The sequence below is a fragment of the Schistocerca serialis genome, chromosome 3, assembly GCF_023864345.2.
Source record: "Schistocerca serialis cubense isolate TAMUIC-IGC-003099 chromosome 3, iqSchSeri2.2, whole genome shotgun sequence".
NCBI lineage: Eukaryota > Metazoa > Arthropoda > Insecta > Orthoptera > Acrididae > Schistocerca > Schistocerca serialis.
In genome coordinates this window covers 190161495-190177844 of record NC_064640.1, presented here as the reverse complement: position 1 = coordinate 190177844, position 16350 = coordinate 190161495, and the positions used below count along the sequence as shown (strand labels likewise).

The following is a 16350-nucleotide window of genomic DNA, read 5'->3' as shown; positions in this document are numbered from 1 at the left end:
GGTTTAAGTAGTTCTAAGTTCTAGGGGACTGATGACCACAGATGTTAAGTCCCATAGTGCTCAGAGCCATTTGAACCATTTTTTTTTTTTTCATCTAGGTCTTTTATTTACACCTGGGAATGTTCCCCTGTCAGTCTCCTCACAAAGTAGTTTGCAAGGTATAAATAGCTTTTTTATTTTCATTGATATCCCTACTATGTTTGACCAGAATGGCTTCGCTTGTATTCAATCTATAGGGCAACTCATTTGTAATTAATCTTTTGGTCTTCCGTGAAGCCAGCAATATGTTCACATACGCTGGCAGGTGTGGCCGAGCGGTTCTAGGCGCTACAGTCTGGAACCGCGCGACCGCTACGGTCGCAGGTTCGAATCCTGCCTCGGGCATGGATGTGTGTGATGTCCTTAGGTTAGTTAGGTTTAGGTAGTTCTAAGTTCTAGGGGACTGATGACCTCAGACGTTAAGTCTCATAGTGCTCAGAGCCATTTGAACCATTTTTTTGTTCACGTAATTCTTTCGTTTCCTTGTTGGTATTTTTTAATAATCTCTTCGATTTTGTTGTTAATATCCTTCACAGATGATTATGTTTTACTGTTGTTATGCCTAGCAGATGCTTCTTTTCTTTGGTTCGTATCAGTGATAGCTACTTCAATTTTGTTTTTCTATCGTTGATATCCCTTATCTGATCCCCTATTTTGTAAAATTTGCTTTCTAAGTTCAGTTTTTTCTCTCTCCTTAATTCCCAACAAGCCTGTCACATTTCCCTCTTAATAACGCTTACATTTTCGTTTTCGATAGTTACAGCACAGTTGTGGCTGTCCTCGCCACGTCTGCGGCCGTCACATTTCATTTTTTTCCTCGTGCTGTCCAGGTGATGAATGTTCTCAATATTTCGCTCGCAGAATATCCATAGTCCTTGGACGCAAATTTAATTTTCTGTGACATGAACTTATTACCTTTCAAGACACCCACGCATTATACTCCATGACATTCACTTTTATAACGTTACACTGCTACTCACGAGCCACACATTTTTATCACTTCTCATTCTAATGTCGCTCTGTGTTCAAATTCTAGCTTTCCAGTAAGCTATGAAATAGTTTGTACTCCATATCGACAGCATACAGATGCCAAATCACTAGATCCGTTCATGAAATGAACCTCAATGCATTTTTTGAAGACAGTCACGAGTCAGAAGAAAATGACATTGGAACTGAAGGTTAAAGTGAACTTGCCTTTCCACCTGGGACTGCAAAGAAAAGATAACTCATGTGTAGTCCCTTCATTGCTATCATCCCACATGGAAAATGAATTTCTCTTCTGGAAAAGCTCAGTCCGCCTTTGTAGGTGAGTGATCAGTGTGCCTGAGTGCCATGCATAGGATCCAAGTTCAATTTCCGGTACAGTCAGGGATTTTCCCTTGATAGGAGGCTCGCACTGCGTCCACTCAGCCTCATGATGCCAAATGAAGATCTACTTGAATGAGAAGTAGAACAATTTCAACGTCTACAAGTCTAACAACGACCAGCAGATGGTGTACTGACCCCACACCCCTCCATGTCGCATCCAGATGACGCCAAAAAAATGGTTCAAATGGCTCTGAGCACTATGGGACTTAACTGCTGTGGTCATCAGTCCCCTAGAACTTAGAACTACTTAAACCTAACTAACCTAAGGACATCACACACATCCATGCCCGAGGCAGTATTCGAACCTGCGACCGTAGCGGTCACGTGGTTCCAGGCTGTAGCGCCTAGAACCGCTTGGTCACTCCGGCCGGCAGATGACGCCACTGGCTGAGGATGACAAGGCGCTCGGTCGGTTTCTACTGGCCCATCTGAGGCGAGAATGGCAGAGGTTTCCTCTTTTTCTGGTAGAGCTCTGACGTGGAAAAATTCTACTTGTGTAGCTACTGATGCATGTTGAGGTAGCATTCCAGTTAGTTTACTGCATAATGTAGTCTAATAATAATAAAGGAGCTTTAATGATTTTAGGCTGCCCACGACATTTATAACGTTAAAAGTGTAGCCTACTAATCAACATTTGATACAGAACAAGTTGCTCAGACACACCGGAATCTAGGGTTGTTCTCGGGATCTATAATCACTCTGCTAGATATGTTCTCAAATATTGGTAGTTCCTCACACCACCAGCTCATCTACAGCGACATATGGCGCAACCGTACTCACAGGCTGCTTACCGATCACGGGAATCGCCTCGCTGTGTTTCAGTGTATGTCTGTATCATGATAGCAACATACCCAGCTTACATGTAGCGTTAACTGTGATGTGAAAAATAGCAACTAAATGTTCCTGAACCTCACAACCGCTATCTATCGATTCTGTAGATATTGTGCAGCAATTGTTTTTTAACACCCTACACAGAGTCGAAAAGCAGTTATTATTCCCATACTCTATCCACAAATGGAAATGGAAGTTACCTTAATATATGATACAATGATAAGTACCCTATGCCACATACATCATAGAAATTCGCAGGGTGTGGGAGATAAGGATGAAGCCGTTGAAGAGCGTTTGTTGGAAAAGCTTGTATCCATAGTCTCTAATTATAGCAATGTGGACCATGTTGGGTAAATACCGGCTTATAGTTTATTTTACCACAGCTGTCTGATGCGAGCTGTTCTGCAACGCTCATACTGGTACTGATTGCAGCTCTTTGATTTTGACCCCTATATTGCGCAAGTGAAACATGTACTACCACTTTAACAAAATCACTAAACACGTTAGAAACGAGCAAACTGTCTTTATCTTGTTTCGGGATTGCACCCATTTTCTTATCCATCACCTCACACTTACTGATTACATAACCAATTAGTTCACTAGCTGAAGAACTTAACAAAATATACAAACAGGACTAAGCTGGCACCTGTAACTTATCTAAACACACACAAGAAATGCACTCAAGCAACTCGACGTTTACCACTACACACTATACTATGCTGGTTAATAGGAAGTAAGTTCTTAGTGTGCCTGTAAGGTCACAGGAGCGTTCTCCTAGAGAGCTCTCTCCACGTACTAAAATCGCTTTTTGCTTCTCAATTTACAGACTGTGTATTCGGACAGAGTCCTTTATTTAGTGTGTTGTGGTGCACCATGTGAGCAGTCAATAAATCAGTATGTAACACATACCACACAGAACGGTACTAAACACATGTGTGGCATACGATATATTCGTTTTGTTTTGAAAAAAAAAATGCTTGTTGTAAAGTTGAAATTTAAAGTTTTTAAATTATTGTTATTTTGTGTATTTAATTCCTGGTGAGGTATTCGATCGACAACCATGTTATAAGGCGATAAAGTAACAATCGAGACTAAAGATCGATGGTTAGGGGAAGCACCTTGATTGTGGGAGCTGGAAAAGCACAGCACTAGCTTAGAGCCCACTGCTTCACTCGCATAGATTATATGATCTGTCATTTTTTTTTTTTGTACTCGAATCCTATGTTACTCACAAACTGCAACACCTTCTACACTTATCACGCTAATGAAGAGCAATGATGCATGGTCTTATCCGAAAGCACTTACGGCCAGATAGCGACTCTGGTAGTTGGAGTCAAAGGTTTTGTTAATCACGCCTTTTGCGTTCTTGTTCAGGAAGCTGACTATTCCTAAAGGAAAAAAAATACAAATATGGTTAAATACAGGGCTAACATGCGCAGCACAGTACTTTAATATTCTGCTAGGCACGCCATCATATCCATGAGAGTTCTTAGTCTTCGGTGATTTAATTATTGACTCTCCCCCTTGTCTGTATCACAGAGGAGTGTTTCAGACATCAATCTCGGAAAGGCATTTGGCAAGTAAGTTATAGGATTCCATGTAGAAACTACATTTTTATTTACTTCACCAGCAATACTCAGCAAATTATTGTTAAACTGTACCGGATGCCCTTCATTGTGCCCATGTACTCGATCAGGTGTGTTGTAACAATGTGTGAAATATTTATTTAAAGAATCCATTGCTGCAGCTACAGAAAATAGCAAAAATAAAATTTCCCATTAGTGACTAAATTCTGCTCTGAGTGGCTTCACTTGTTGCTTGTACATCACATTTGTACATTACGCCCCTACGTCTCACTTGTACCTCACTCAGATAAAGTATCCAGTGTTTCTGACAATTTTTTTCCCTCGTCTCGTGTGATTTATGCGTTCCACATTATCCGTTTTGAATCATATTACTGGAATTTTGCAATGAATGAATTCATCTTTTTGCGGACAGCACGAAATGTTGTTTTCCCGCCGCCTTTCGCAGATCCCAACGACCAGCATAAACAGTAGCGCATAATTATGTGAGTTGAACGGTTAAGCAAGGCTGTGTGCGAAACACGAGGCTGCAGCATAATCGTACCGTAGTACAATATACACTGCTTGACAAAAAAAGTGAAGCCCCAAGATCGGGAGAAGGAACGAAATAAAACCCCTCTGGTTGGATGGTGCGTGATGTTATTTCATTGATTACAAAATCGAGTAAATTTACAGATAACTTGGCGTACTAGCGCACGTATGAGTATGACGTTGCACCCACTGATTGAGTTGGGAAGGGTACCATAAAGCCATTGTATTCTCTCCTGATGCAAGCTGGCCCACCACTGGGGGTTTAGAGTCATAACAACGTAGCTAAAAATTGGCCATTTTGACACATCTGCTTCTTCACTGTCTTAATATTAAAGCTGAGAAATTGTTGAATGAATGTAAACACTCTGAGGACAATGAGGTATCACAGTTATCAGCAGCATGAATATTGTGATAACAGTGATAATATTTCTCTTCCTGAAAATATTTCTTTTACTTTTATCTATAAAAATGCTAGGAACGACGTTGTGATTCCAAGCCCCCATGTTTTATCTGATATTTGATATTCTGGATGATGGCACAGGGATGGCGTTGACATCTGAGCTGGTGCTACACCTGTTCAATTGGGGGAAAGCTCTCGGGATCTTGCTGGTCATGGAAGTACTTCAGAATTTCCCACACAGTTGTTCATAGACACATGTGCCTTGTGTGGACGAACACTGTCCTGTTGAAAAATGGCACCACGTTACTGTCACATGAGAGGAAATTCACAAGGTTGGAGGATGTCCAAGACATACTGTTGTGCCATCAGAGTTCCCTCAGTCACTAACAACAGTGTCCTGAAGTCATACACGATGGCCCTCCACACCATGATGCTAGGAGTAATACTGATTTGCCTCACCAAAACCTCGGAAAAATGGGACCTCTCCCCATGTCATCTCCATACTCACCGGCGATGTTGTCTGGGGTAAAACAGAATCGCAGTTCTTCACTAGATGTAATGCTATGTCATTCATTGCCAGCCTGTATTTCCTGATGATGGCAACTCCATTCGCATTCATTTGCGTTGTGGTGTGAACAGCAGGCTATGTATGAGATAGTTATTCCTAGTCTGACTGCAGCTAGTCTCCAAACATTGCTACAGAATGACACGGAATGTCACAGGGAGTCCATTACTGGTTTGTGGATGACAGGTGCAGTTGTAAAGGGCTTAGAATGTGCCCGGTGCATAATACAGCAATGTTCCCTCATGGTGGTCAGACATGGTCAACTGGAACTTTGACAACGAGTATGCGTACCATTGTTCTCCCGTGCGATCCAAAATTGGGCCACTGCCATATCCAAATGCTCCAAAAATCTGGATATTGCAAAATTCATCCACCCAGCCAAATGGAGACCCACAACGAGGCCCCTTTCAAACTCTGTCAGGTGCTGATAGAACTGTCTGACTGTCTGTGGCCTCTCCATGTCCTTCACTGTGATTCCTCATCACCTGACACTGTTCATGCAACATATATACCCCACTAAGCCTGGAAACAGCACTAAAAATGAACAGCACTAATGCAGTCTGGTAGAGACAGAGAATTGCAACACTAATCATTCACCTGCCCGCTGATGGTGTATTCGTGTATGAAATCCCATTGATATCTGATCTTTTTTTTAGTCAGGCAGTGTAACTTGACACTTTTCCGGTAGTGAAGGAATCAAAGGAAGTTGGACGAGTTCACGCCAGTACTGAATGTTTCCTGCCATTCCCAACCTCATGCTGAACATGCCAAAGCATTGTAATAGATACTGTGAACAGAATACTGACTCAAGTATATTGCCTGTCCCGTGGAAAAGAAGCAGAGGTTCTTACCTGTACATCTCTCCTCTCCTTGCACCAGAGTGTTAAGTTGGACAGTGCTCGTGTGCTTACATTCCCAGCATACCCAATGAAACAGCTAATTTATATTGTGTGTGAAGTAAGTGGACAAGTCTGTACTTGACTTTTCTGCAGAAAGGAGAAGACAGAGAAATATGTAGCACGGCATTGAGAGACAATGAAAAGAATATATTATATGCACAAATATTTTTGGTTTCTTAAAATCCCCTTAGGAGGCAACCTGAAGCATATTTCCTTTTTCAGGCTACATCCACGGTTGCGAGGGTCGGGCCTGGGCATTCGAACGGCGCCAAGGCAAAGAGCTTCAGGGCCACGATGACCTGAAGCTCAACCTGGTGCAGAGCAGGCGGGACTGCATGGAGGCGTGCTTATCCGAGCAGCGGTTCACCTGCCGTTCAGCAGAGTATGACACACTCACCACTGAGTGCCGTCTCAGCAGTGAGGATCGTCGCACCAGGCCCTCTGACTACGTGGATGCACCCCCCACTACCGAATACCTTGAAAACCAGTGTCTGCCCCGTGAGTATGCCTAGCTTTCCGGCAAATTTGCTATGATTAATAATGCGAGGCAGATTTATGAAAACCAAGGACACATACATTACATTTGTACATTTGGACAAGAGCGTACCCGAGAACTGAACTAAGGGGTGAGGGGGTTGGACTTAGTCATTTCTTTATTTATCAAGTTCTGTGGAAGCATGCAAGCTGAAGCTTCATGGTCATTCAACAGATCAGTACATAATTTACAGAATTCTTATTAGAAAATTTATATACAAAAGATTTAAGGAATTAGATCAACACAAAAAAATATATGAGTAAATAACACATTACAGATAGAAGTTGTAAGCTATTAGAAGAAGTATTGTAATGAATAGGAGTAGTGTGCTGCAAGCAAATCTCTCAGCTGACGTCAGTGTATAACAATGTACAAGGTTATTGGCCACTTGTCTGCAATTATTTTGCTGACATCAGTCTGTTGTAACATTTTAGAACGTATTTTATGCTCAGGTGTTACAACATTTCTGGGAGCCAAAAATCTACGTTATAAGAATCAAAATTCTTCAAACAACCATCATATGAAACCCAACTTGCTCTGTTTGTCCATTACAACCACATAGCGTCTAGATTGACGTATGTAATGTTCCTTGACTTCTAGAGGGCATTTGATACAGTTTTGCACTGTCCCTTCATGAACAAAATATGAGTGTATGGAATATTAGACCAGCTTTGTGGCTGATTGAGGAGTTCTTTGCAAACAGAACATAGTACAGTAAAATGTTGGTAATTCAAGCCCACACAAGCCAAGCCTCCATTTAATCCAAGGTGGAAGACAGTTGACTACTATGTTTAAAAAATCAAAATAATATCACAAATAAAATCGAAAATGTGCAGGGAGTGGGTGTGATCAGTGGCCAATATGTGTGCTCATACATTGTTTACAATCAGGACTACTTTAGCAACTATTGCTGTTTCACCCACCACCAGTAAACCAGTGTCTTCCCAGACTCAGTGTAGTGTGTATGTATTTATAATTGTTCTTGCCATTTCTCATGAATATGAGTGTTGGCTCTCCAAACCAGAAGAAGAAGTTTGTTTCTTTGGAGATGTAAATTTTAGCACTGAAAATATTGGACAGTAGGGACACTGTAAATAAGGTAGTGGCAGAGTTGGGCATAGGAGAAGTAACAATAGGTGACTGGCAATGAAGCAGAACCAAACTAGTGCAGTGGTATTGTACCAAAGCATCTTGTTCTTCTAAAAACATCAAAATTTACATATGGTAAAAACCATGGAAACATCAAATTATGGAAAGATTAGTGAAGTCCTTTATTCAACGGCAAGCTAAACAAGTCCAGTAAGTGACCCAATTATTCAGGAGAAGGCACTTTTATTTTGAAAATAATTAGAATGAGGAGAAGAAAGTTTTTCTGGTAGTTCTGGCTGGCTGGATAGGTGGAGGAGAAAATATGAGGTGTGCCACCTTGAAATCTGCAATGAAGATTTATCCGCTGGCAGTTGAGCTCTCAAACTGATCCAAGAAAAGATAAAAAAAATATAATTAAATCAGGAAAATCTGTCACTGGATATTCATAATTATGATGCGACAGGGCACATTGTAGAATAATTGCAACTAAAATCCTAGGAGATAGTAATAAAGCTTCCAGCCAGGTCATACTAAATCAGAAGTTGAAATAACAATCCCAGTTTGCAGCAATGCCTCATTCAAAATATAAATGTGTTGGCCTTGCCAGTTTTGTATAAAAATCAAAGTGCCTGGATGAATATCTCAACTTCTAAATGTACAATACACTGAGGAACATATAATTCTTCTACAATTGTAGCCATGCATTATTTAACAGCAAATAAGTTTACCATACTTGATGATATTAATACACTGAAGATGTGCAAGAGTCAGATTTTATGTAATAGTCATATTATTTGATATAATCAATAATACATACTTCAGTGAGTTTTAATAAGAAATTTTTAATTGGAGTAGACAAAATTGGCCCTGAATGAATTTTTTAAAGTTTTTCTTAAATTTACTTTATTAGTAGCTGAACATTTTATGGGCACGTGCATGTTATTAAAAATATGTGTTTCTGAATAATATGCACCTTTCTGGGCCACAGTGACTTTATTAAGATTATTTTGTATTACACATTTTTGGACTTGGGATACTTTAGCTTGATGTTATGAGTTACTCAAAAAAATGGTCCTGTATGATGTTATGGAATTAAAGGAAGCAGAGTATGTTAGATTTTTAATTTTTATATCACCTATGTTTGACTTAATCTGCATTGTAAATAAAGATTTGTTTAGATGCTTTAGTAGTTCTGTTATTATGTTAACTGACTATCTTAGATGGTTCTCACTAGACGTTCTTGGCCATTACCAAGAAAAAATATTGAAAAGGTTGTGTTCAAGCATCTCCTTAAGCCTCTGACTGCAAATAATATGAGAGTGGTTTGAAAAGTTCTCAGAACAGAATAGAAAAAGTACTTACATCACTGAAACTTTTCTTTTTATTTTTCAATGTAGTCTCCTTGTAGATTTACTTTGAGAAGTATCCATCATTTTTTGGCTTTGGCAGGGTTTTTTCTAGCTGGATGCCCTTCCTGATGCCAAACCTCCTCCTTTATCTGGGCTTGGGACCAGCAACAACAGTTAACCAGTTACTGAATTCACTTGTTACCTGTTGCAGGCATGTATGCACCCCAGACAGGGTGTTTGGAGGAAGAGAGGGAAGAATTTTGGAAAATCTTAGATGGAGTAGCAATGGAAATACCAGACAATGAAAGGGTGATAATTGGGGGAGATTTAAATGGACATGTTGGTGAGAGGAGGAGTGGGTAAGGTAGAATTCATGGTGGATGGAGTTATGGAGAAAGAAATGCAGGGCACGAAATAGCAGAATATGCTGTATCTTTTGACCTAATGATTGCCAGTACCTACTTCAGTCACAGAAGAGAACAACTTGTAACGTACAGAAGTGGAGACCATAAAAGTCAGTTACTCTACTTGTTGTCCAGAAGGAAACACATAAAGGAAATAAAGAATACCAAGGTTATATACAGTGAAAGTGTGGCTGCACAACACAGACTCATAGTGGCCGATTATGAAATGCTGGTAGGGAAAAGACGTAAATCGATCAAGCGAGGAGAACAAAGAATAAGTTGGTGGAAACTGAAAGAAGAGGTGTTGCGAGAAAAATTAAAGGAAACAGTATTAAGAGAAGTGGAATTATCAGAGGATGTACAGGTGTGGTGGAGTTTTAATAGCAATGTAATTACAAAAGCTGGGAAAGACGTGCTAGGTGTAACAACAGGAAAGGGACCACCAGAAGATAAGGAGGCATGGTGGTGGAATGAGGAGGTTCGGAAAGTGATAAAAGTGAATATAGGTGCAAAAAACAATGGGACTTAACAGGGAGACAGGAGAATAGTGAAGCCTACAAGACTGAAAAAAGGATGGCAAAAAGAGCAGTGGCAAAAGCAAAGGCTGAGGCAGTGGAAGAGGGATATGAACAGCTGGAAAGAAGACAGAACGGCAGGCAGCTCCTACAGATTGCTAAAGCAAGAGATAAGGCAACCAAGGACATAACATCAATGAGGCAGATAAAGGATGAATCAGGTGTAGTATTACACGACCTTGAGAAAATCCTAAATAGGTGGTGGGAGTACTTTGAAAGGCTATTGAATGAGGAAAATGTATGAGAGAAGTATGAGGATGGAGATATAAATGAAGGAATTACCCAAAGTATAAGTAGGGAAGAAGTCGAACACATGATGAAGAAAATGAAAAATGGAAAAGCCCTAGGGGCAGACCAAATCCCAATAGAAGCTATGAAAAGTGTGGGAGAACAAGGAACTGATATTCTCTGGGATCTAATGCAGAAGATCTGGAAAGGAGAAAGAGTGCAGCATGCGTAGAGAAGCAGTGTACTAGTTCCCATATATAAGGGGAAAGGGGATATCCAAAACTATCACAATTATAGAGGGATAAAACTAATATCCCACACAATGAAGATCTGGGAAAGGATAATCGAGAAGAGGTTGTGTCCAGAAATGGAATAATGCGAAGGACAGTTTGGATATATGCTGATGCAATGTATGCACTAAGGCAACTGATGGAGAGACTAATTGTATAACAATTTATGCAAGTCTATATAAAGTATTTTATATGTTTACAGATTAAATAAATCACATAAGAATGGATTGACTTAAAATTATACAAAATATAAAGACAACCAATATTCATGATCATTATGAAGAGGCAGTGCCAATATACATCGCAATATGTCTACAATAGTGAAAATTTACATAATAGAAGGCACTGGCTTACAAAGTTATTGTAACACACAAAACCAATGAAAATACACATCTAATAGTCAACCTTAGTCTGCATTAGGTAGGATATGAAGAGATTATGTAGATGTATACATCATCTGCAACTTTTTTCATTGTGCTGTAGAACATCTTATGCATTGAACCATTTACAGTGGAATAAAGAAAAGCATCAGTTGAAAGTGACATGTCTAGAATATTAAAAAGCATAGGTAAAGCAAAAGGTTAAGACTGATGAAATGAAGTAAATATGGGTCAATGGTGCAGCAAAACAGTGCCAAATGTCTAAGTGATATGTTATCGATGTTTAGGTTAATGTATACATCCAGTCACAGCATCGTATGCACCCCACAAACATATGAGCAATACAGTAGCAGTCAATACAAATAAAAATGTTTAATAGTACAGTACAAAATCAATCAATGACAGCAACAGTATTCTACCAACAATACAGTGCCCCATGTCTATGTGGTATGCATGATTTCTGTAATGTCACAGTTCAAGGTCATGCTTATTGTATTTGAGTTAGTATAGAGAAAAATTAAAAACACATTACAATGAAGAAGTGCAAGTGAAAGCTTTCAGATCTACTCATTGTCATTGAGAGAGTTACTGGCTGGAGGTGAGAAATCAGATGCACATGATACCAACGTGATGCATTATAAAGCCTCACTCATTCACTTTCAAGAAAAAATATTCTATCCTTACGTTCTTCTGGTGAATATGTTTCATTAAATTTTGTGATTTTTGTTTCCTACATTATCTTTAACACTAAGTGTAAATTAAATTAAACAATGTATTTTTCCATGAATTTCATATAGTTGAATATGTTTCACTAATGTCACGCTTCTGTTTTCAGAAGAAGCAAGGTGCACTTTCAAATCAATACCAAATTCATATCCTCGTTATTTAGACCTTGTACTTTCACTTGTTAGTGATGAAATGGATTGTAAACGACGTTGCTACGAATATACAGACTTCATTTGCCGATCATTCTCATACTATCCCAGTGGAAGTCAGTGCTTCATCAGTGGTGATGACAGAGGTACGTGCTTTTATTTATATAATGTACAACATTACATTAAGAGCTTGACTCCATACTTATTAAATTAAAAGTAATTTTAATGTTCCTGGTCTCATAAAAGTTGTAGTCATCCCAAAGCTTTAAATTTAAGTTATCTCTTTCTATTTTATTGTCCTTGATATCCATACATATTATAAAAGTCAATGTGTGTATGTATGTTCCACATTATCTCCTAATCCACTGTATCTATTTCAACCAAACTTGACACACATGTCACTTACTGTCTGGAAAGAACCACTGTGGAGGTAAGAACTGACTACCTGTCAAAGATGCGGGGGTGGGGGCGAAGAAAAGCATAACTCATGACACACAAATAACCAGACTATAGTTATCCAGTATTTGAGAATGAAAGCAGTTAGTGACTTACAACAGATTTTGTACATAATTTCAAATGCTTATGAGACTTTCTGCACAAAATGATGAAAGGCAAAAAGTTTAGCGCCTACTATATTTTAATTCTTCATGCAGTAAAAGTGCTGCATCAGGCATGACCTGTTAATATATTACTTTTTTACTAATAACTCTATTCGTAACACATTTTGCAGCCAGTGTACCTGTAAATATGTATCATTCTACGACAGATAGTTAAGGAGAAATGATGTCATAAACATTGTGCTGCATGAAAACGAAACTCAGGGGGTTATTCGCTAGAGATACAGGTGAAATATCAGTGAAATATGTTAAATATATGTGAAATATAAATGGCATGTGCATATGGGGGCAAAGCCACAGGTAAAAAGCTTCTTCTAAATCCTTGGATCTATTTCAATCAAATGTGATACACTTATTATTTATTATATGGAAAGAAATACTATGGGGTAAGAACCAGCAACTGCCTGTTGGTGTGGAGGTGATAATGTCAAGAGAGAAGGGGTTAGGAAATGGAGACAGATGTGAGGGAGGAGGAGATGGACAGAGATAGGGGATGGGTGAATGGATGGAGAGAGGAAAGAGGAAACGGACACAGAGAGGGGATTGTAGGAGATGGACTAACAGAATTGGAATAAATACATACTCAGCTAGTGTCTTACTTAAATGCCCCATGCATTCTTCTTTATTGTTTTAACTTAATTGCTTAAGGAAGTGTTAACAGTTTTATAACCAATCCAGTACCTGATTATCTCTCCTGTCTCTGAATCTTTTTTACGTGTTTCTGTTGTTTCCTATCTTTTTTCTTTAATTTCTGATAAGGCAATCTTCACATTCAGAACATAATTATTTCAGAGTAGGCTCATATAAAACACTTATATTCGGAAGGAAATTAATATGATAACATTGTCACTCAATGTGAAATCCAGTTGTTTGTACACATTATGCTTACTTTAAATACTTTAGGGATCATATTCTGCACTTTTGTACCTTCTTAATTAAGCCCCTTTTTTTATTTTTTTTTATATATATATAGATACTTCTACTGTTCTTAAATCAAAATACAATAATTTTGATTGATATTTTCTAAAAACAGTATTGTAATTTTTTTTGTGACTCTGGTTACATTATAGGGGCTTACAGATACACTAACATTAGTGAAAATTAATTAAACACTGACAATGGCACTTTAGATGGAAATACCCTATAATGTCACAGATTAGGTATAAAGTAATACACAAAGAGCTGTACAAGGTTTCTGATGTAAAGAATTCAGTAAATTTCGAAGCCCATACCCACTTTACTCAGAACCTCTAAACATATTAGCACTGGATGTGTTCCTGGGGAATCTCCCTGAAAGTGGTTCATGTTCCAAGCCATGCAGCATCTACAGTTGTTGCTTAGGGCCTGTTACAAACAAGTTTTCAGCCGCTAGTACCCAAGACAACTTATACCAGATTGCTGTGGAGATCAAAGAGTAATTGTACTGCTTGTTCTTTGAAGAAGTCTCACACATTCCTTGTCTTATGTGATTAGGTATTGTCCTTCAGAAATTAGTATGTGGAGCTGACTGAAGCTGAGACAGTACCTTGGCCACTAAAACCTCTGTGATGTAATGTTTGCTTTGAGATTGCCCTCAACACATAGGAGCCAAGACGGCATGTTGTACCTTATGCTGTCCAAACTATCATGCCACTCGCAGGGTGGGGAGTCTGTCACATTGCTTAACTTTAGTCACCTTTTTTAATGTTGTCAAAGTTATTTATTTTTGTTTCATTTAACTTTTTGAGGCGGGCGGAGTGGCCGTGCGGTTCTAGGCGCTACAGTCTGGAACCGAGCGACCGCTACGGTCGCAGGTTCGAATCCTGCCTCGGGCATGGATGTGTGTGATGTCCTTAGGTTAGTTAGGTTTAATTAGTTCTAAGTTCTAGGCAACTGATGACCTCAGAAGTTTAGTCGCATAATGCTCAGAGCCATTTGAACCTTTTTTTTTTTTTTTTTTTTTTTAAAAAATGCTCCAGTGATTAAAGTTAATAAATTCTAATATGTGGGGCATCTAAAATTTGAGGTAGATTTTTATTTTTATTTTTATTTTTTGAGTGTTTTTTTTATATTTGTGCAACTGTTATTAGTGTCAAATATTCCTCTATTACAACTGCTTCTGTTTTTGTTCCATGTTATAATTTTGCTGTAGCAACAACAAAACTGCTAATGTGATACTCTGTTCAATTTTTGGTTGTATGCCTTAAAAACTTGTGAAGGCGTATGTTAGGTCAAGTTTCTTGAAATTCTACTCAGTGAACAGGTCAACCATCGAAATAATGGTAAATATTGGCCAGAAATCTGGATGCTTCTTCATCCAAGAACTACATTCCCTTTACTGAATTGATTTGGACAATGAAATCAATGATTTCCAGTTACTCAGCAAATTTGTCGAATGATATTTGTAACATTTTTAAGATGATGTTCCCCAATAGTGCTTCTGAACATTTTCACTTTTGTCCAAGGAAATGACATATCTAATAACTGATGGAATGGTATCACATTCCCAGGAACATATGTTAGAAGGAGTATGTTCATCGTATTACATATTGAGTTTCAATGAATCTACCATTCTTAAAGATGAAATAGAAAAATTTGAAAAAACATCTTTTGGTCAGAGAGTAAGTGTTGGATAGCAACATATCAACTAAGAACTTTCTCTACTGGCAAAGCAGATAGTGAAACATCACATCAGAAATTATGTGAAGCACTTTCTGAACCCAGCTTGTCCCTACATACATCCCATGCTGGGATCAGGTAGACCTAACATCAGTAAGAAAGTGTTGAGGATGTTAGATAGTGATGGGCAGGAGAACTAATGCAGACAACTTGTAAACATCAGAACTTTCAACAGCCATACAACGCATAATGCCAATGTAAAGGCTTTGGAGTGTTTGGATGAAGAACCATCCAGATTTCTGGTCAATATTTACCATTATTATGATAGTTGACCTGTTCACTGAGTAGAATTTGAAGAAACTTGATCTAACATTCCCCTTCACAAGTTTGAGGCATATAACCACAGGATGGTTTACTTTAGGACCTTCAGACAACAGGATTTTGGAACAATGGATGTATTCAGTATTATTTTAACTACAATACCATTCTGAATACTTTTAAAAAAACTTCTGTCAAAGCAGACCTTCATTTTATAATTTTATGTGTAAAAAGTTCTTCATAATGAAATCCTAACATTGGATAATATGCTTCGTCTTGAGTAACTTGTCATTAGCAAGCAAGTAACCAAAGAGCTTAGCAGACTGGAACAATGTGACAAGTTGTGCTTTCTCAAGAATGCCCAAAAACATTACATATAAGCTAGCAAACATGTGAAGGGAAAGAGGTGCTTATCAAGTGCGATACTGAAAAGCTTTGAGTTTTTAGACCCAAAGAAACAATAAAGAGAAAGAAGTTGCAGTGACATGTAGAAGGTAGCAAAAATGGTGTCTTTTGGTGTCCTCAGGATTGCTTATTAAATGACTGGATGGTTCTACAGTTTGAAATACACTGAAGCACCAAAGAAACTGGAATAGGCATGTGTATTCAAATACAAAGATAGGTAAAGAGGCAGAATACCGCACTGCAGTCAGCAATGCCTATAGAAGACAACAAGTGTCTGGTGCAGATGTTAGATCGGTTACTGGTGCTACAATGGCAGGTTATCAAGATTTAAGTGAGTTTGAATGTGGTACTGTAGTCGACTTGGTGCCAAGCGATGGGACACAGCATCTCTGAGGTAGCAATGAGTGGGGATTTTCCCATACGACCATTTCACGAGTGTACCGTGAATATCAGAGGTCCAGTAAAACATCA

The 16350-nt window shown here is 38.6% G+C and overlaps 1 protein-coding gene across 2 annotated transcripts in view; it reads left to right on the top strand.

Moving 5' to 3' along the window:
* The window catches only part of LOC126469895 (uncharacterized), a 485688-nt gene that overhangs the window by 248931 nt on the left and 220407 nt on the right, over positions 1–16350 (top strand). For both annotated transcript variants that reach the window (XM_050097238.1, XM_050097237.1), the window contains exons 10-11: positions 6439–6714; positions 11902–12087. In XM_050097238.1, coding sequence (XP_049953195.1) covers positions 6439–6714; positions 11902–12087 — 462 coding nt within the window. The remainder of the gene's footprint in view (positions 1–6438; positions 6715–11901; positions 12088–16350) is intronic.